General features: G+C 46.3%; 8 protein-coding genes across 10 annotated transcripts in view; 2 read left to right on the top strand and 6 right to left on the bottom strand.

Moving 5' to 3' along the window:
• Positions 1–136: 136 nt before the first annotated feature.
• On the bottom strand, positions 137–1157 carry LOC136184520 (cilia- and flagella-associated protein 418-like). Its single transcript, XM_065971428.1, has 7 exons — positions 1096–1157; positions 948–1044; positions 867–901; positions 543–691; positions 454–491; positions 231–286; positions 137–170 (listed from the first exon to the last, which is right to left on the bottom strand). The coding sequence occupies exons 1-7, from the start codon at positions 1155–1157 to the stop codon at positions 137–139; spliced, it is 471 nt and encodes a 156-aa protein (XP_065827500.1).
• On the bottom strand, positions 1096–6398 carry LOC136184434 (xaa-Pro dipeptidase-like). Its single transcript, XM_065971340.1, has 18 exons — positions 6289–6398; positions 6053–6239; positions 5854–5981; positions 5721–5796; positions 5623–5670; positions 5513–5574; positions 5422–5466; positions 5293–5368; positions 5199–5245; positions 5075–5143; positions 4939–5016; positions 4734–4882; positions 4495–4679; positions 4336–4443; positions 4190–4273; positions 2320–2539; positions 1505–1819; positions 1096–1425 (listed from the first exon to the last, which is right to left on the bottom strand). Exons 1-16 carry the CDS (start codon positions 6303–6305, stop codon positions 2429–2431), a joined length of 1470 nt encoding a protein of 489 aa, XP_065827412.1. The 5' UTR covers positions 6306–6398; the 3' UTR covers positions 1096–1425; positions 1505–1819; positions 2320–2428.
• LOC136184457 (ubiquitin-conjugating enzyme E2Q-like protein 1) lies at positions 1179–1908 on the top strand. The gene has a single exon (XM_065971368.1). It carries the CDS (start codon positions 1198–1200, stop codon positions 1834–1836), a length of 639 nt encoding a protein of 212 aa, XP_065827440.1. The 5' UTR covers positions 1179–1197; the 3' UTR covers positions 1837–1908.
• Positions 6399–6445: 47 nt separating the features above from the next.
• LOC136184441 (dnaJ homolog subfamily A member 2-like) lies at positions 6446–8494 on the top strand. The gene is made up of 10 exons (XM_065971348.1): positions 6446–6561; positions 6624–6668; positions 6736–6877; positions 6941–6991; positions 7041–7098; positions 7152–7232; positions 7299–7509; positions 7669–7933; positions 7981–8108; positions 8158–8494. The coding sequence occupies exons 1-10, from the start codon at positions 6484–6486 to the stop codon at positions 8350–8352; spliced, it is 1254 nt and encodes a 417-aa protein (XP_065827420.1). The 5' UTR covers positions 6446–6483; the 3' UTR covers positions 8353–8494.
• On the bottom strand, positions 8383–10952 carry LOC136184433 (protein phosphatase 1 regulatory subunit 16A-like). 3 transcript variants are annotated; one of them, XR_010669355.1, is made up of 12 exons: positions 10660–10952; positions 10537–10607; positions 10228–10477; positions 10034–10158; positions 9854–9979; positions 9722–9797; positions 9551–9671; positions 9400–9493; positions 8855–9352; positions 8678–8804; positions 8524–8623; positions 8383–8449 (listed from the first exon to the last, which is right to left on the bottom strand). XR_010669355.1 is itself a non-coding variant. In XM_065971339.1 (9 exons), the coding sequence occupies exons 1-9, from the start codon at positions 10913–10915 to the stop codon at positions 8996–8998; spliced, it is 1476 nt and encodes a 491-aa protein (XP_065827411.1). In that variant the 5' UTR covers positions 10916–10952; the 3' UTR covers positions 8813–8995. The 3 variants fall into 3 exon arrangements, 1 of the variants encoding a protein (XP_065827411.1); XR_010669356.1 differs by having other exon boundaries at positions 8873–9352; XM_065971339.1 differs by lacking the exons at positions 8383–8449; positions 8524–8623; positions 8678–8804 and having other exon boundaries at positions 8813–9352.
• On the bottom strand, positions 10953–14970 carry LOC136184419 (leucine--tRNA ligase-like). The gene is made up of 25 exons (XM_065971318.1): positions 14834–14970; positions 14468–14781; positions 14346–14406; positions 14205–14294; positions 14110–14160; positions 13964–14056; positions 13769–13891; positions 13628–13720; positions 13526–13568; positions 13367–13471; positions 13215–13321; positions 13112–13165; positions 12938–13051; positions 12736–12857; positions 12580–12678; positions 12455–12522; positions 12229–12402; positions 12073–12164; positions 11964–12017; positions 11879–11915; positions 11666–11823; positions 11533–11610; positions 11375–11483; positions 11204–11319; positions 10953–11148 (listed from the first exon to the last, which is right to left on the bottom strand). The coding sequence occupies exons 1-25, from the start codon at positions 14912–14914 to the stop codon at positions 10966–10968; spliced, it is 2619 nt and encodes an 872-aa protein (XP_065827390.1). The 5' UTR covers positions 14915–14970; the 3' UTR covers positions 10953–10965.
• LOC136184462 (cilia- and flagella-associated protein 90-like) lies at positions 14955–15687 on the bottom strand. Its single transcript, XM_065971373.1, has 4 exons — positions 15555–15687; positions 15374–15499; positions 15215–15325; positions 14955–15155 (listed from the first exon to the last, which is right to left on the bottom strand). Exons 1-4 carry the CDS (start codon positions 15648–15650, stop codon positions 14994–14996), a joined length of 495 nt encoding a protein of 164 aa, XP_065827445.1. The 5' UTR covers positions 15651–15687; the 3' UTR covers positions 14955–14993.
• Positions 15688–15737: 50 nt separating this feature from the next.
• The window catches only part of LOC136184519 (pleckstrin homology domain-containing family M member 1-like), a 4051-nt gene continuing 1650 nt past the window's right edge, over positions 15738–18138 (bottom strand). The window contains exons 9-19 of the mRNA XM_065971427.1: positions 17543–18135; positions 17337–17489; positions 17140–17281; positions 17013–17077; positions 16858–16960; positions 16669–16796; positions 16482–16595; positions 16335–16415; positions 16135–16275; positions 15966–16075; positions 15738–15907 (exon numbers count right to left, since the gene is read on the bottom strand). Of these exons, the coding sequence (XP_065827499.1) occupies positions 15832–15907; positions 15966–16075; positions 16135–16275; positions 16335–16415; positions 16482–16595; positions 16669–16796; positions 16858–16960; positions 17013–17077; positions 17140–17281; positions 17337–17489; positions 17543–18135 (1706 nt within the window). The 3' untranslated portion in view covers positions 15738–15831. The remainder of the gene's footprint in view (positions 15908–15965; positions 16076–16134; positions 16276–16334; positions 16416–16481; positions 16596–16668; positions 16797–16857; positions 16961–17012; positions 17078–17139; positions 17282–17336; positions 17490–17542; positions 18136–18138) is intronic.

Here is an 18138-nt window from a genome sequence, read left to right as displayed (position 1 = left end):
AACAGGGGACCCTTCACCCAGGCCCCCATTCGGGGAGACAGCGACCCATCTGTCCCGGGGGTGCCTTTATATACCAAGGCACAGGTGGACCGCTATTGTAACCCACCGCGTCTTGCCCAAGTGGGGTGGCAGTTTATCACTCGTGCCACGGGAGTAGGGGATTGAATCCCCTGCGTTTGCGCCGCGTTTAACCTCTCTGGCTCGAGTTGCGACCGGTTTTATTTAGTCACCTCGGGGCCCAGAGGTGAATGTCGACATCGGAACGATGACTCTTCAAGCTCAAGAGCTACATAGACAAAAGACCCACTTCTGGTAGATTTACATAAGATGAGCGTGAACGGTTTATTGACCAAATTTGCTCGCCGAGGACTTGGGAAACTTTTTTTTTCAGCTGTGCTTACTGCAAATCCATTTTAGATTACGTTGTGACTGAATGTTTAAAATTTCTGTTACTGATCGCCAGCTGCACTGACACGCGTACGCTCTTGATCCTAAAATTAAAACTATTACACACAACTATTTTTGCACAATTATTTCCCTACCTGATTTTCTAATAAGATTCGCTTTTAATTTTTGAAAGTCCGGCGCATTATTTCGAAAGAACAAATAGTCGCTGGCGGAGTCCCACTCGTAATCGTCAAAGGCGACAACTCGAAAATCGCAGGAAAGACATCTTAACCGATTGCACGTTCTAGAGAAGAATTTTTAATTCGAAAAATTAATAAATAAATGCCCCACGTGCCTTTCTTGACCTCTTCGCGACAATCCTTGCGAATACACACTGCCACCAATGCATACGGGAAAACACCTTAATTAATTAGGAAGAAAGAAAATAATTAGATAGACTATGTGTACATAATGGGTACTTTGTGTCGTCTTTCGATGATTTCTCATTGACTGGCTACACAGAACGTTCCCCAAGACTTCATTTATACATGCATGCTTACCTTAGGTGTATTCTTTTCTAAAGAAACGCTCTCTATGTCGCCAATTTCGTCGAGAATTGCGTCGAGATCGTCTCGCGGCTTCGCTTTGGGTTTCTTTCTTGAGGGAACGAAGGATTAGCTCGCGTAAATCGATTGCGTGTGCACGTACTTGTTCTCTCCGATGTATTTCTCCTCGAATTCGTCCAGCAAGTCGTCCAGGTCGTCTGCCATTTTAGACGCCTACCGCGCGCTAACGTCCCAAAAAGACGCCATGAAAAGTCTCTTCAAAACAAAGAAGAGACGCGACGACGAAACAGCAACAGCAACAGCAACAACGGGAACAAACGTCCATTTGTCGAACGACGACAAACGCGCGATCGCCACCGCAACGGGCCCCCCAAATCCAAATCCGCTCCATCGCAAGCGTCTCATGAAGGAATACTGCAACCTAACGACAAATCCAAGCGACTATTTCACCGTCGAACTCGTCGACGACAATCTATGCGAATGGAACGTCAAAGTATCGAAATTCGATCGCGACAGTCGCATAAGTCGCGACATGAACGCGCTGGGCATACCGCACGTTCTTCTCAACGCCTCCTTTCCCGAAAACTATCCCTTTCGACCGCCCTTCGTTCGCGTCGTCTCGCCGAAAATCGTCGGCGGTTTCGTCTTGAGCGGCGGCGCGATTTGCATGGAACTTCTCACGCCGCGCGGATGGTCGAGCGCCTATACGGTCGAAGCGGTCGTATTGCAGTTCGTCACGACGGTCGTCAAGGGAAAGGGGCAGATTGCGTCGAACGGCGGCAAGGGAGAGTATAGGCGGAAGGATGCGGAAAAGACGTTCAAGGCGGTCGTCATGAAGCACGAATTGACTGGATGGCATACTCCGCCTAAATGGGAGGGATAGAGATACATTTATTGCATGTAGTCGAGTGCGAGAGATATATAGTATATGAGTCAATAAATCTATACGAGAGAATTTGTGTCTTCATGGAGAGAGAGCGTATGTGCATTGTATATAGGAGAAATTCTCAATGTTACACAACTACGGCGAGTGGGATACGCTATTTAGAGCACGAGGATGGGGTCGTGGCCCGAGGCGAAGTGTAATTGCGAGCCCAGGGCCCATCAGGAGCGTGAATCAAACGCGATTCTGCTACTTTTAACCTGGATGAATGGTATATTAGCCGGAAGAGTGAGATATACCACTCTAATGAGCGCTCCTGATTGGCTCGCAATCACGTGCCATTATGTAATCTCTCCTATGGGGAGAACTCGTGTGCTAGCGTTTGAGGGAGGAGGGAATTCAATTTCAAAGACTCTTTTATAAGGATCGTCTCTGTTAAAAACCCTCCTCCCTCGTAAGAGCGCATCGGCGAGTTAGTTATACTTGCGACATGAAGAAAATAAACCAGCTCAGCCTGCAGCAGCGCCACACACAGAGATGCAGAAATATTGAACTATGCCTTGTCCCGGTCCCGGTCCGCTTGGGAACTGATTTAGCTCTTCGCTCCCATGAAGACTTGGATCTCGCTGACAGTGCGAGGCAGTGAGTGGGACAGGAGCTCGCAGTCGTGCTCCCTCACCACCACATCGTCTTCAATGCGGACCTGCAGAGAAGCAACAAAAAAAGAAATGAGAATCTAGTATCCCCCCCTTATTACACACACACAGGAAGTGCTAGTAAAGACACAGACAAAGGCTGTATTAGAGAAGAGGCAACCCCAACGCAGCAGCAGCGTGCAGTGCTCCAGTGAAGGAAGTTCCTGTGAAGCAAAACGCAGAAGAGACAAAGCAAGCAATAGAGTCATTTTGCAGCGCCCAGTACAAGCAGGCCAAGCGCTCCCATTCCGACTCCAGCAGCAATTGAGAACCAACCCCCCGTTCTCAGCGGCGGCACAGCAGACTGTCTTTGAGATTTGTTACTGAAATGCGCGTCGAAACCCTCCTACATTAATGAAGTCATTTGTCACGTGCTCGCAGCCATTTCCGCATTTTTTCTCGCTTACCCAACCTCCGTTGTTTTCCATCCACATAATCAAATTATGGTTCGAATATTGGATCATCCACGACGCCACCTTGTCGTTCCAATCGCCACCCGGTATAGCGCGATCGCGACAACTCGAAGCCAGTGCGCCACCAAACGCAAAAAAGGCCCCAATTCGTCCCCAGTTGATTCCAGTACTAAAAAGCTCTTTGACGACGCCAAAAAACGCGTCGTAAACGGTCCGCGACGACAAGCTGAGTCGCTTGCACATGTCGTCGAATTGGATCGTGTGTCGCTCTTCGACTTGGCGTGCAACGGCGATGAGTTTTTGCTCGTAGCTAGCGCGGCGAATTTGCGGCGTTTTGTCGTCGTCCGTTCGAACGGCTATGTAGTCGCGTATGAGATTCTCCGTCTGAATGACGACGAGGTCTCGACATGCTGGTTTTATTTGATTCATGCAGCGTGTTATCGATCGTGAACCGTTGCTGGCATCCAAGCGCTCGAGTGGGGAGATACTGATAGTCGCGCCCCCAAAGTCCAAAGGTCGACCGGTTGTGAATAAGTGAGTCAGCGTTTCGGTCAGCTTATGTTAAATACGATCGTATTTTATGGGGCGAGTCCCGTCGGTTCCTTTATATACGACCTCCCGCGCACTCCCCTCGCGCACTTTCGAGTAACTACGTAATGGGAAAGTCCCCACAGTGACGTTGTTTCCTTTCTGGGGGTAATGACGTATGAGCACGAGACCTCGGGGTTTGTTGGCAAAAATAGAGGAAGTTCGGCGGGGTCGCACTTGGGCGTCGTCTGGTCGACACATCAGAAGCTTCCCAGGCGCGTCTCCCCCAAAATATGGCAAAAATACTACAGACTTGCGACGATCGAAACTGTGGCGCTTCCCAGCTACTAGCACACGACGAAAGCGCCGCGAAACAGCTGGGAAGTCAATTGCAAAAGATCGGCGACCAGCTCAACAATGAGGCGAGCCAATTCGAACGCCAAAAGTCGAAGAAAGGACGCCGAATGGTGACGAGACAATCGTCCGTGACGAAACGAGACTGATTCGGTCCCCGAACCAACCACGTATAGCTGGCCCGTGGTTCTGTTCGAATCGGAATCTTGCTCATTTAGAGTAGACTTGTAAAATGCTGCTGCGTTTTTGGTAGGGTTATTTAGCCCTTCGTTTGTTTGTCGAATAAAGTCCTCTGAATGGGCCCCGCCCCCCCTCCCGTGTGTGTGCGCGCGCGCGCGCGCGCGCGCGCGAATGCGTTCTTACCCCGCCAAATCGACGAAATCTCGCGAAGACTTCTCTCTCGATAAAGGCGCTCTGCTCCTGACTATCCAACGCTTGATCCATCAGCTGTAAAAAACACGTCGCGTGTCTGATAATAAATAAATAAATTATTTTAATCTTTGCTGTACCATGTCGATGAAATAGCATCCCGGTTCAATGGTAATAGCCATTCCAGCTTTGAGATTTCTCGCAGTGCGAAGAGACTCCAGCCCGGGCTCAGTTGGCCTCTCAACACCCTATAGAAAAAAAATTAATTATATATGTATATAACGTTTATGAGTTCAAACCGGAGGATATCCTCCAACGTCGTGAGTGTCAATCCCAATGAAATGCCCGAGACCGTGCGGCATAAAAATGGCGCCCATGTGAGCTCTCATCATGTCGTCGACGTCGCCTTTCAGCATGCCAAAATTCTTCAGATGAATCAAAATGACGCGCTCAGCCAAGCGATGATTATCGACCCAGCAAACGCCTAGGAGGGAAAAATCGACGAGTTTGAAACGGCAAAGTTTCTCGAGAAATTTACCTTCTTTTGTGTTGTCCATGACGGCGCGACTGGCGGCGAGTACCGCCTCATAAACCATTTTCTGGTCATCGGTGAAATGACCGTTGACGGGGAAACTGCACGTGACATCCGATCCATAGCAGTAATACTCACATCCCATGTCAAACAAACTTAAATCAATAAATAGGATATAACGTAACAAATTATTGATGGATTTCATACGCACCACATGTCACCGTTCTGGATGACTTTGTCATTCGGATTTCCGGCGTGACCGTAATGCAATGTAGCACAGTGAGCACCACTGAATATATACAGTATGTCTCTACCACTATTATTAATTTATATATCTGTGCGTATACCTAGCTCCAATGCAATCGTAGGACATCAGCTTGCACGCGCCGTCGGCGAAACACGAATGCTCAAATATGCTAAATATTAATTTTTACAGCTGCACGTGAGGATGTTCTGACGTCACGTGCATGCCTTTCTGCTTGATATTGAGTCATCAGTGGTTTGACGGCTTTCATCACCTATTGGGACGTGCGTTTTAACTTGACAAAAGAATGTGTCGGATCACCTTTTTGTGAGCATTGCAGCTCACCTGAGTGACGTATCTCATCACGTCGAGCTCCATGTCCGTCTTCATCACACGCCTTATTGACGTAAAGATAAATTTAATTATATTAATTTGCATTAATTTGATTACAGTTCTGATATGATGTTGAAAAGATGGTCATAGTCAAGTTCAAACCTAAAAAATCATTAATTAAATTCTACCAATAGAAATTATGGCTCACTGATCAATTCCATTGAAATCAGCCGGCTCAGTTGGATTTCCACTGTCAGTATTAATCCCTCTCTATTTTATTAATCAAAAGAAAAAAATCAATTAATTCAGTCAACTGACCAGAAGAAGCAACTTCGAAGCATTCTTTTTCTTCAGCTCAGCCACAATCTATCGAATAAATAATAAATAATAGAATATCCCATTTCTTAACAATGAACCTTGAAGTGATTCTCCTTGGTGAAATGCACCTCATCGACATCGTACTTCATCTTGAAATGCTCCGGAGGATGAATCCTAAAGAATTATCGCATTGTTTCACACGACCCCCCGCCGAGCCCAAAACTTTCTCACGTTCCCATCCAGACGGCATAATCAGCCGGCAAATCGGGCATAAAGAGAATACTATTGCCCGTATCCACTTCGACGGCGCCCCAACAATCGGGCTCCAAAACGCCGAACAGCCAATGCATATACGATTCCTGACGAAAAATGCGAAGACTGGCGTCAGCTGGACGCTCCCCTTTCACGCCCCCACGTTCTTTGTCTTTACCTGGCGGAAATAGATTTCGTGATCGGTGCTGTGGCGCAGCATTGTCACGCCGCCTTTGAGAACGACGATTGCGCCCGAAGGAACGCCGGCGAGTTCTCGCAGGTGCTCGCACAGGCGCTCGCGATTGCGCTTGTGCAATGCGAGGGGAACTTTTTTCGCGTAGGGACCGAAGCTGTAGTAAGCTGGACTGCGAACGAAAATAAATTCGAGCGGTGGATGCGCGCGGACTGCTGTACGTCGGCAGAGTGGCCATCCTCGTCGGAGAACAAATGACAATGGACACACGTAAAAACGAGTACTTTGTCACGTGATTGGGCCTAGTACGGTAGATATCCCGTAGATACTTTGTCACGTGATTAGTACGGTAGATACATCCCGCAACCACAATGACGTAGTAGCCTATTATCCGGGATTGTCACACTAAAGCGTTCATGGCACGTGTAGTGGATACGCGACTGTACGATCTGCTCGGCGTTAGACCGACGGCATCAGATGGCGAACTGAAAAAGGTAGGCGGCACGTGAAAGGAAAGCGGGCGAAACCGTTTCCTTCCTGTATAATACTACTGTAGGCATACAAAAAGTTGAGCCGAGATCGAAAGGGTTCCGGAGAAAAGGTAGATTATTTTGAAAAATAGCTCCTTTTCGAGGAGAAGAGAAATAAACGCGTGCTCACGCTTTCAGTGGGAAGAAATCGAGCGAGCGTACGGAATCCTCAGCGATCCCAAAAAGCGTCGAATCTATAACGAGAGAGGGCTTGAAGACGAAGACGAAGACGAAGACGAAGACGACGACGACGACGATGCCGCGGACTTCTTCTCGGGCGGTAGAAAAGCGCGCGCGCTAAAACCGAGACCCTTCTAGACCTTTCCGTGTACTTTCTGTATAGCGGGAATGCAGGGGCATCCTTTCGAGAGCCTATTCGGAGGTTCCATGTTTGGTAAGCGCGAGAAACGAAGATAGCAACGCCTTTTATCGCGAACCTTTAGGAGGCGGAGGATATCGACGTGGAAAAGCACGTGGTCGACCCGTACACCACGCCATGAGGTGAGAAATCCGCCCGCCGAAAACGAATTCCAAATCGATTTCACGACGCGCAGAGTCTCGCTGAAGGATCTCTATAACGGAAAGACAAAACAGATTCAACTTACCAAAAATATTATTTGCAATAGTTGTAAAGGGTAAAAATAATAATAATAGTAATTATTATTATTATTATTATTATTATTATTTGGGGGCTTTATTAGTATTGGCGGTAAGCCGGGATCCGTTAAGAGATGCAGCACGTGTAGAGGCCAAGGAGTGATTCTCATCACGCAAAGAATCGGACCGGGAATGGTCCAACAAATGCAGTCCCACTGCTCCGATTGTGGAGGCCAGGGTGAGACGATTGACCCCAAGCTGAAGTGCAAAAAATGCGACGGGAAAAAAGTCGTACAAGACGTCAAAGTTCTAGACGTAATAATAATAATGAAAAAATAAATTAATAATCAATACTTTATTTATTTAATCAAAGTTCTAGACGTAATAATAATAATAAAAAAATAAATTAATAATCAATACTTTTTTAATCAAAGTTCTAGACGTAATAATCAATGCTTTTATTTATTTAATCAGGTGAACATTAAAAAGGGTATGAGAAGCGGCCAGAAAATTACCTTCTCAGGCGAAGGCGACCAATTGCCCGGCATCGAGCCCGGCGACATTATCATAGTCATTGATCAGAAAGACGACGATCAATTCAAACGAATTGACGACGATATCTATATGACTCAAAAAATTGGCCTGACTGAAGCCCTGTGCGGCTTCAAGATGACCGTACAGCATTTAGACGGACGCGTTCTGCTCTTGAAATGCAATCCAGGCGAAGTCATTCAACCAGGTACTAAAACGTGACGTCATACGGTAATAATTATTATTGATTTTAAGATTCGGTTCGTACTGTTTTGGGAGAGGGAATGCCGAAGACGAGAAAGGCGTCCGAAAAGGGTAATCTGTACGTGAAATTTGAAATTGAATTTCCGGAGGATAACTGGATTGACCAAGATCAAATAAAAGTCAGTCAGTCAGTCAGAAAATTTAAAATTTTTTACCCTTTGTGCTTAGATGTTACAAGATTTGCTTCCGTCCCCGGATAATGACGGTGAATCGATGGAAAGCGACGACATAGAAGACGTTGATATGAGAGCAATCGAAGGAACGCGAGGCGATACAGACGAAGCGTCCGTAGGACAAGCTTATGACGAAGATACTGATCATCACGGGGCCAGAGGACAGTCCATGGGCTGTGCGCAGCAGTAGAAGACGTTGACTCAATAATTATATTAGTACCTTATTCTCTTTTCGCTTTTTGAGTTTTTTTCCCCTGCATGCCTCGTCTCGTCTTCCCTTCGTTATTCTATGCGCAGATAAAACAGGAAAATGGATCCGCTTAATTAATTAATTAATTTAGCTGACGCGCTTTACACTAACGATTATTGATTTCTTGGAAGTTTCACTGCATATCTGTAGTACGTACGGGCAGTCGCTCAAGAATCAGTTATACATATACATCGAAATATAAAAGGTGACACTAAAAAATTTGATTTCCGACCCTGCTGATATAGTGTTGCAACAAACAGCTTACATCTCAAAGAGGAGTGCCTCGGAATCCCCCGTAAAGTCCAGGCAACTTACTATTCAAGGACAGGGCTCTTCTAAGGCGGGACTTTGCTTTAGAATAGCATCCATAGGGTAGTATTCACGAGAGGGTTCTATTTGAAATCAGGACTCGATTTGCGCAGGGTACGGTGTGTATTTTTACAGTAGAATAATCTCTTGCCTTTCCGGATAAGAGACGCTTGAACACTTCGCGCGCACCAAACATTCCTACAGCAAGCCAAAAAAAAGAAAGAGAAGAGAGTAAAATGTAAAATCCCCCTTGTGCTACAAAAATGTGAAATCGCTACAAAATGGTGCAGCATTTGCCTGACGTATTTTCAGATCGGTGTCGCCTTCTCAAAGGCGGCGTTTCCTTAGAGACGAGCTCGGCTTTCGAATCCTGTCCTTCTAGCGTCGAAGGCGCGAGCGCCGCTTGAACGACGTTGTCTCTTTGCGCCATCGAACCGTTATTCTCCCCTTCTGTCTCTTCTTGAATGGGATCGCTAGTTTTAATCAGTATGGGCGGACTTTTCGATCGTCGAAGCGCTTTCTTCTCCGCCGAATCGGTGCTAAAAACAGATTGCTCGGATTCGGACGCATTACCGCCGTTTTCGTCGTCCAAAGAACCGATGACGACATCGTCGACGTCACCGGTCGTAGACTGCAAGAAAGAAGTAATTAATCAATTAATTTATTTATTAGACTAACGTCGGCGTCCGCTTTGAATTGTTTTCCTTCTTCCGCGATGTCTCTCTTGGAGAAATGCGATTTTTTATTGACGCTATCTCGCTTGACCGAATGACTGCAATGCAAACAAGGGGACGTAGTCTCTTAAAAAGGACTGATGAGGCAATCTGACCCTCGCGACGAGGAACTGAACGTTCGACTGCGCGGTCGCGACTTGTTGCGCGCCGATCGCTCGAGCTGACGCGTTTTCAAATCGTGCAGCAACAAAGTGATGTTCTGGTCACTGGCCAACACTGAAAAATTCAAAATTTTATGAGAAAATTTGAATTTTTATGTGGCTCACTCGTCGGAGTCTCGTCCGTTCCCGTAACGGCGTCCAAGTCGGCGCCATATTCGGCCAATAATTCAATAACTTCATACTGAGAAAAGACATAATTTCATATAATGATTATCTCCCTCACAGTGGACCATTTACCTGGCCCCAGCAGGCAGCCCCGTGCAACGGAGTCCACCCGTCTCGATCTCTTGGATCAATAGCCGCTTCATTCGTCAGGAGACACTCGACCACTTGAGTGTATCCATTCGAAGCGGCAATGTGCAACTACATTACAAAATAATTATTACTATTATTTTGCTATTTAATTAATTAATTAACCAGAGTGACGCCATGTGCATCGGCGAGACTAAGAGGCTCTCCTCTGTCGCACAACTCCTTGACGTCGCTCAGCATTTGCAAGGGTCCCGAATTTCTAGCATCCTCAATTGCCCCGTCATCGAAACCTAAAAATAAATCAATAAATCAATAAATCAATAAATCAATAAATAATTAAAATATTGACACACACGCACCGTTCTTCTCCATCGCCTCCTGCAATTCCAACAGAACGGCCGACGTCTCGGCAATTTCGTACGGCATCTGTCCGTCGCTATTGACGGCAACGAGATCGGCGCCGTGTTCCAAGAGAAGTCGAACGAGCACGAGATGACCGCAGCGCGACGCGGCGTGAAGCGGCGTCCACATCTCGATGTCGCGTGCGTTCACGTTGGCGCCGTGTTCGAGTAGAACCGTTGCCAAGTCGACGCAATTGTCGATGCAGCACTACGAAACACGTGCGAATCCACGTGGAGGGCGTGGCGAGAAGACGATCAATTTCTTACTTGATGCAGCGCTGTTAGACCGTCGATATTCGTCAGATTCGGATCGACTCCTTCGTCCAGGAAAGCGATTACTAGAAAAGAATTGAAACGATCGATTTTCGTTATTTTCGATCGCTTTCTTGCCTTCGTCGACGTCGTTTCGGGCGCTCGCTTCGAGAAGAACGATTTCCGACGCGAATTTGAGATCGGGCGGGTTGGAATTCTTTCGCGGTCGCGCGCACTTCGATTGCGCTTCGTCCGTTTCGATCCATCGCTTCCAATGGCGAAACTGCTCCTTTCGTCTCCTCTTTGCCCATTTCATGCGCTTCGGAAGCGGCCAATCTTGCACTGCGGCCAATTCGCGCAGGAGTTCCTCATGCTCCAGCAGTCGATCTCCCATTTTGGGGTTCTTTGTACGGGACCTCGCGAGACACACGTGATCATACTGATTTACGATTCCACCACGACGAAATTTATCAGTTTTCGTCGTGGAACAACAACGACCCTTTTTGAGACGCGCCCCTTCAACAATTCTTTTCCGATGTCGCTTTTCCGAGCAGTTTCTTCTAGAGCGCTTTCGTCATCGAATGCGTCAGAAGAAACGAAAAACGATCCCACTCTCGTCCCGTTAATCTAAATCAACACCCCCAAAAACTTGAAAGAAAATAGTTTCGCGCGAGTTACATACTTGAAAATCGATTTCTACGGTTGATTTTTCTCGACAGACCGGCGTTTCGTCCAGTTTCGGCCACATTTGGTCTAAAATTCGCGTTCCCTTGAGCTCGGGATGCACGATACCAAGAGCTATATTGAAGAAATCCCTCCCAGACGCCCCTTTTCACGTTATAAATCAACTCGCCTTCCCACATTTCCTCGGCTATGTGCGGCGCCATTGGCGATAGCATTTTAAACAAGGCAATCAAGCTCGTTTTAAATTCGGGCGAATCGCCGGCAACTGGCAAAGCAGCCTAGAAACACGATTATTTAAAAAATTCACCGATAAAAAGCCGGCGGTACCTTTAGGACATTTGACAGCTTCATCAAGTTCGCAATTGCTACGTTGAACGATTGGCCGGTCGAAAAGCAATCGGTTACCTTCATAAAAGTCAATACTTTATATGTATGCTTTGATGATTCGATCATCAAAGACCTTTTGTATTGACTTGTGCGTTACTTCTTTTAGGAGTTCTACTTCCTCCTTCTTTTTCTCTTGACTAGGTAGCTGCGTTACGTCATCCTGCTGCTTTGCTACGTAGTTCCACGTCAGAAGCCACAGTCTCTTCAACCAGCGAACCATTCCGCTGAGAGCTTGAAGCGCCAGCTGCGATGAAATTAAATTATAACGTCAGATATCGATTCTTACCTCGCACGTCGAATTTGACGTCCAATTCGGGAGGTGCCTATAGAGAGACTCTCTTTATATAAAGGGAGGGGGGAAAAAGGCGCACTTTAAAAAGAATGAAAAGTCGAACTGCATCGGCACCGTCACTTTGAGTAATATCCTATATTACCAAAGTCCTAATAAAAATGCCATTGGCTTATCGTTGTTTCTTTTACTTGCGGATCGATGCCGTTTCGTTTACTTTTAGACATTTTCTCCCACGAAACGATCACAGGCGAGCCCGTATTCTTATCAAATAATTTACCATCTGCATCCATAGCAACGCGACTTGAGATTCTGATTTTTCGTTTCGCGCGCGGCGCGGGCGTAACCTTTCTCGTCGACTTCGTCTTGTCGAAGCGGCGCTCCCGTTTCGGCTGATCGTAGCGTTTTGCCGCGCACGATTCCCTGAGCGAGTAATTTCCTAAAGGGCTCCTTGCACGCGATCAAGCGGCGATCGTGCAAAAATCGCGCGATGAAACGAGCGTACAAGAGATGAAGATTAGCTGAAAATGAACTATTAATAATTATTAATTTGTCTCGTACGCGAACGCGTGCCGTGTTCTTTGCCTCCGACGTACAAATCGACCGGCATTCCTGACTCGACTTGTTGCGCGTTAAAAATTCTGATAAATGTTTGGGATTTTAGAAAAGAGGAAGTCGGCTAGCGAATCTCGCCCTACTCGCGCGAATTGTGGGGATCCAAAAATCGGAGAAAATACCACGAAGAGTCCATGAACGTATCCATGGTATCCGTCTCTCGTCTCGAAGGACGCTTCTCGCTGGGGGAGAACGCAGCTGTATATAAAAGAAATCCAATAAAATCAATTGATTTTCACCTGCAAGGACAAAGACAATTAATCCAAGATTCTTGCTCTTCCAAAACCGATCCACCCTTTGTGACAAACGAAACGCTATCGGGAAGAGTCACAGGAAGATCGTTCTCGGGCACGGGCACAGCCTACAATAAAAAGGGGAAAAAAAAACCCCTCTCAATGTACACAACAAAGAAAAGAGAGCTGATAAATTTCACCAACCCACCCCGCATTTTGGACAGTGAATAATCGGAATAGGAGCACCCCAATAACGCTGTCTCGAAATAAGCCAATCGGAGAAACGATATCGAGTTGACACGTGACCGCCACAGCCAAGAGACTACGGATCCGATTTTCAATGACGACAATATCTATCTATCTATCTATGTATCTATTTAACCTGAGCTTCTTCTGCTATTTTTATCGCCGCTTCTGAAACGGTCATACCCGTATACTAAATATTTCCGTGTTTTCTTATCCACGTGCTTTGGAGAGTGACTTACTTTTTCGGCGTTTTTTAGCACGGTTTTCGTTTTGTCGAGTATTTCGATTACGGGTAAACGGTGTTGCTGAGCAAACACCATGTCCCTCGCGTCACCGCTCGGAACGCCTGATATCTACATAAGATTAATAAAATAATTGAATTTTTCTGTACCCATGATGGCTCCTGTTCCGTAGCCGCCGGACACGTAGGACGCAGCATAGATCGGAATCTTTGCCTTTGTGAAAGGATGAATAGCGTGGAGACCCAAAAAGACACCTGGGGCGTGAACCAAAAAGTACAATCATTGATTTTCTTAGCTAATTAATCGACCTGCTTTGCCTTCGCGACTTTTCTCGGCCTGAGGCAACTGCACCTGTACATACGTCGTCTTTGATGTCGTCATGGTAACGGTAGTCCAGGATGTCAACTAACCTCAACTTCTTTCAGTAAAGGGTGATCGTAGGATAGAGCGAGGAAACTCGTTCCGAATATCGTTTCCGGTCGAGTCGTGAAGACTTCGATTTTCTGCGTGCCATTGTCAAGTAAAAATAAAAGAGATTTCGTTGCGCTTACATTTTCTTTGAGTTCGCATACGGGAAATTCAAAGACGATTCCCTGTGACTTTCCAATCCAGTTTCTCTGCGTCGTTATAACCGTCTCGGGCCATTCGACGCCCATTAGACCTTCGTGCAAATCCTGTAGAAATAATTAACGTTCTATTTATTTATTTATTTATTTATTTATTTATTTATTTATCAAAGCGTTTACTTTGGCATATGCGGTAATTCGAAGAAACCACTGCCTCAAATATCGTCTCTCAACGTCCGCTCCCGACCTCCAAGACTTGCCTTGAGCATCAACCTAAGACACGTCTTATAATGTACAAAAAATACCTCACCTCTCTCACTTCTCACCTGTTCATTGGCTAAGACAGTTTGATCTACAGGATCCCAATTTACCACGGACTATAGAGATAATTATAGATAAATAGGAAAATTCATTCTTTCACTTCTTTTTGATATGCCAATCCCGCCTTGTAGAGTTGCAAAAATATCCACTGAGTCCACTTGTAGTAGTCAGGCGAACACGTGAATATTTCCTAATACTCTCGATTAAATCAATAAATTAATTAATAAATCAATAGACCCACCCTAGACCAATCAAAATTGAAACCGAGACTTGCCAGTTGCGATTTCATGTGAATAATATTACTAAGGGAAACAGCGTATAAAAAAAAAGACGACGTCTTCCGGGATTTTCTCGCGCTCCCACTCTTGCGTCCATTCGCGCGGGAGAATTCCTCTTTCGATAGCCGCGTTTTCGGCCGGCAAACCGAACGCGTCCCATCCCATGGGATGGATCACTCGCTTGCCGTTCATTCGCGCGAACTGGGCCACGCTGTCGCTGATCGTGTAGACGCGCACGTGACCCATGTGAAGTCGACCCGATGGATAGGGAAACATTGCCAGAACGTAGTATTTTTCATTCGTGCTGCTTATCGATGCACTCGACTTTGTCTGAAAGCCTTCCTTGCTCCATATTTGCTGCCATTTCGCTTCGGTTGCCAGCGGATCGTATTTCCTGCTCTGTCGTCGAGAATGAGCCCGTCGAGGAGTCTCGACGATTTCTAGAGCTTACCAACGCAATTTTCGAGCAAATGCGTCTGTAGAGTAGACACGATCGCTTCGGAGAGAAGCGCATCGAGTGAGAACTATTCATATCGCATACGGGACATCCAAACTTTGCAACGAATTTCTGCGCGTGACCATTTAATTAATATTTAGCAATCGAATTTTTATCACTGCGAACCGTATCCACCCAAAGGAATATTAGTGCCCCCAGCGCGATAAAAGTCCCTCTGCACCAGAGCAACGCGACCGTGCAAACGATGCACATTTTCCAAGGCACTTCTGTGTCCGTAGACGGACGATGAAAGAGTCGGAACAAATTTTTGCTTCTCCTAAAGAGAGATTCAAAAAAAATATGGTTCTGTAATATATCTACGCTCGTATACTGTACTTCTGAATGGACGTCGAGATTTTGAGTGTGTTCTCTATCGTCCCTGTGCAACTTGCTATTGTAGCCTTCCTTGACGTGAAACATTCGATCGTACGTCGATTCAGTCTTGTGCTGCAAAGAAGATCGACTCCTCGCGATAAACGCTGCAGATGTGTTTACCAATTTCTCCGTGTTGAAATAACTCGTTTCTTTCAGGCAATCGGTCGATTTTTCGTTCGATTTCTGTGCAACGATTCCCATCCTTTCCGAGGACATAGCGTGTTTTTCAGCCAACGCTCTCTCTCGCTGGAAATTCAAGGCAATTGATTATTCATTCCAAAAATTAAATCAGTCATCGTACGTGGCACGCTCGTCTCCACTGCTCTTTCGTTTGCTCGGGCGTGTACCACTTCGAACCGTAGTTCGACATGTTGTAGCCTTCGCCTGGATACGCCATTTCGGCGGCCGAACACTACAACTAAATGTAACCACTGGCAACGCGCACGTGAGCTGCTACGCATCACGTGAATACTGCCGGACCACCTCGTACAAAAATTTATACTGTACATATCGATATAGACAGCGGAATGCATAAAAATAGACAGCGCTATCTTTTTTTCGCTAGCGTGTAAAGATATTTAATATTTTCCCTGCGCCTGCTTTCTTTGGGTAATTCGGAGGCATTTTGGACACTGATTCGAGGCAAGGCAAGCCCTATTCCCCCCCAGAGCAGCTTCGCTTTAAAAACAAAACACCAAAAAATACCAAATACTTGTGAAAGACTGTCGAACAGCCTGGGCACATTGCAGCGTCGATATCAAAGTGAAATATGACGTGATCGGCTCGGCAAATTTCGCAAATGAATCCCTTGGCTTGACAGAGCTGAAAAAACAAACAAAACATTCGCGAGAGACGACAGAAATTGACGTGTTTTCGACTACGTGACAATCGTTTCGTATGTGCTTGGCAAACGCTCGATGTATTTCGCTAATTTCTCGTATCAGTTGACCGGAAGACAAGTCGATGAGATCCTGAAGAGAATACAGCTCGGAACTTTCCTTGAAGTGCTGCCGCTCTTGCAACTAAATCGAACGTAAGTCCCTAAAGTTTCTGTATAGGGAAATAATGTATATATATATACCAAGTTGAGAAGCCGGCCGTCAAGAGCCTGGCGACAGGAAACGAAGTATTTTTTCATGACTAAAATCTCTTCACGTAGTTTCTGCAAGAAGAGAATCGCGATTTCGCCGCCGCCGCCGCCGCCGCCGCGATACGAGACTCTCTATACCCTTATTTCGGCTAATTCCGTTACGTAATTGAATAGCATTGGATTCGTTGCTTGAATATTGAGTGACGCGTGCGTTTGCATCATCGAAATGACTTGTAGCGAATGCCGGCAAATCTGCGCATGGGGGCCCCCGGTCCCGGCGCCAAAACTGAAATTCCTTTCGCTCGCACGCGAAATCGTTGCTTACCTTGTACGGCGTAAAATCCCAATTGTGAACGACGCGAGCCGGAATGATGCTCGTGTCGTTCCAATGGCAATTATCGCAATACAAAGACCCGTTATAGTCGCAAAGACGCGCCTCGCTGACACCAGCACCTATAATCAAAGAGGCCACGCGCGTACAAAAAAACGACATGCACCCCAATCGTTTACATACGAGGAAGAAGAGCGATATTTCTCCGGCATTCAAAGCACTGATATTGCTGCTCGGACAGACCGCGTTCGGGACAAATATCCGTTATAAACGAAGACGTGGGAAGCTAAACGACCCTTAAATGGTCTCCCTTTCCCCGCTCCAATTAAGAATCTTACTTGAGTCAACGGACAAGGACGACTCACACTAGCCAGACACTTTCTATGGCAATTGTAATTGCATCCTTGACCCCCGCCCCGGGGAAACGCGAATCGCTATACTAATACTTATTTCGGAATTTCTTACCTGAGCATCGATACCACGCTTGAACGAGTCTCCATATCGTCGTCCGGCAATGATCGCAATATCGTTGAGCGCCCGGTTTCTTTCCCTTTCGCTCGAATTTGTGTCCGAGAATGACTTTACTTTCCGCGCCGGATGACGATTCCTAAGAGTCTTTCGTAAGGTATCTTTCTCTCTCTCTCTCTCTCTGTTTCTCTCACTTGTAATTCTTCGATGTGAAGTCGCAATTGAACGACTTCCTGTACGAGTCTCTCTTTCATTTTTATCGTCAATTCTTCGCCGCTACGAAAACGCGAAACGCGATTTCGCACGGCCTGTTTCAGTTCGTCCAAAGTGGCGTTGGGACCGAGCAGCTGCCGCGCGCAAAAAACAATGAAATTAGTCCAATTTATTATATCCTATTTACCTCGGGTTGCGAGAAATAATTCTCGTCGAATCGGACGTCTAGAGAATCGGTCAATTCGAGTTCTTTCATCGTCGCCGCCACTTCCGCGTCGATGGCCTCGCTCTGCGTTTCGTTGCTTCGTCGCCAATGGGACAGAATCGATGTGGGAACGTCCGGCAGAACGTCCGAAGTGTCGTCGTCATCAGAACCCCGAATTTCTTCATTTTTATCTTCAGTTTCTTCTTCTGTTTCTGTTTCCTCTTCTTCTTCTTCTTCTTCTTCTTCTTCTTCTTCGTCTTCTTCGATTTTCTCGGTTGTTTTTTCTTCTTCGCTTTCGTCTGAAAACGGAGAACTTTCCTTTGAAGCGCCCTCGTTATTCCAAAGTAAAAATCGCGACAAATTGTTGTGACCATAAGACAGAGGAGGAGGATCCCGCTCCTCCTCCTCCTCCTCCTCCTCCTCCTCCTCCTCCTCTAGAACCGAAACCTCTTGCCCTTTCTCCACTAGACGACTATTTTCCTCGTCGGAAACAAATTCATTTTCAACATCAGAAACGATTTTATCCGAGGGAGAAACGTCTCCATTCAGAGAACGATCTTCCTGAGAAAACTCTTCTT

This window comes from Oscarella lobularis, chromosome 3 (assembly GCF_947507565.1).
Source record: "Oscarella lobularis chromosome 3, ooOscLobu1.1, whole genome shotgun sequence".
Lineage (NCBI taxonomy): Eukaryota > Metazoa > Porifera > Homoscleromorpha > Homosclerophorida > Oscarellidae > Oscarella > Oscarella lobularis.
Note: the sequence above shows the minus strand (reverse complement) of the source record. Positions and strands in the feature narration are given on the sequence as shown.

Bases quoted from the DNA above. Each gene is read 5' to 3' on its own strand.
- LOC136184419 (XM_065971318.1), bottom strand. From the start codon at position 14,914: ATGAATAGTTCTCACTCGATGCGCTTCTCTCCGAAGCGATCGTGTCTA. The intron at 14,782-14,833 runs GTAAGCTCTAGA...TCTCGACGACAG, and splicing joins TTTGCTCGAAAATTGCGTTG to AGCAGGAAATACGATCCGCT. The intron at 12,523-12,579 runs GTAGGGCGAGAT...AACATTTATCAG, and splicing joins GATCCCCACAATTCGCGCGA to AATTTTTAACGCGCAACAAG.
- LOC136184433 (XM_065971339.1), bottom strand. From the start codon at position 10,915: ATGGGAGATCGACTGCTGGAGCATGAGGAACTCCTGCGCGAATTGGCC. The intron at 10,608-10,659 runs GCAAGAAAGCGA...ATTCTTTTCTAG, and splicing joins CCGAAACGACGTCGACGAAG to TAATCGCTTTCCTGGACGAA. The intron at 9,494-9,550 runs GTCAGATTGCCT...TTTGCATTGCAG, and splicing joins TTCAGTTCCTCGTCGCGAGG to TCATTCGGTCAAGCGAGATA.
- LOC136184457 (XM_065971368.1), top strand. From the start codon at position 1,198: ATGAAAAGTCTCTTCAAAACAAAGAAGAGACGCGACGACGAAACAGCA.
- LOC136184462 (XM_065971373.1), bottom strand. From the start codon at position 15,650: ATGGCGTATCCAGGCGAAGGCTACAACATGTCGAACTACGGTTCGAAG. The intron at 15,500-15,554 runs GTACGATGACTG...TTGAATTTCCAG, and splicing joins AGTGGAGACGAGCGTGCCAC to CGAGAGAGAGCGTTGGCTGA. The intron at 15,326-15,373 runs GTAAACACATCT...TCTTCTTTGCAG, and splicing joins ATTTCAACACGGAGAAATTG to CACAAGACTGAATCGACGTA.
- LOC136184434 (XM_065971340.1), bottom strand. The intron at 5,575-5,622 runs GTCAGTTGACTG...TTAATAAAATAG, and splicing joins CTTCGAAGTTGCTTCTTCTG to AGAGGGATTAATACTGACAG. The intron at 5,017-5,074 runs GTATACGCACAG...GTATATATTCAG, and splicing joins TACGATTGCATTGGAGCTAG to TGGTGCTCACTGTGCTACAT.
- LOC136184520 (XM_065971428.1), bottom strand. From the start codon at position 1,157: ATGGCAGACGACCTGGACGACTTGCTGGACGAATTCGAGGAGAAATAC. The intron at 902-947 runs GTAAGCATGCAT...CGTTCTGTGTAG, and splicing joins TAGAAAAGAATACACCTAAG to CCAGTCAATGAGAAATCATC. The intron at 171-230 runs GTGACTAAATAA...GCGCAAACGCAG, and splicing joins ATTCACCTCTGGGCCCCGAG to GGGATTCAATCCCCTACTCC.
- LOC136184441 (XM_065971348.1), top strand. From the start codon at position 6,484: ATGGCACGTGTAGTGGATACGCGACTGTACGATCTGCTCGGCGTTAGA. The intron at 6,992-7,040 runs GTAAGCGCGAGA...GCGAACCTTTAG, and splicing joins ATTCGGAGGTTCCATGTTTG to GAGGCGGAGGATATCGACGT. The intron at 8,109-8,157 runs GTCAGTCAGTCA...CTTTGTGCTTAG, and splicing joins TTGACCAAGATCAAATAAAA to ATGTTACAAGATTTGCTTCC.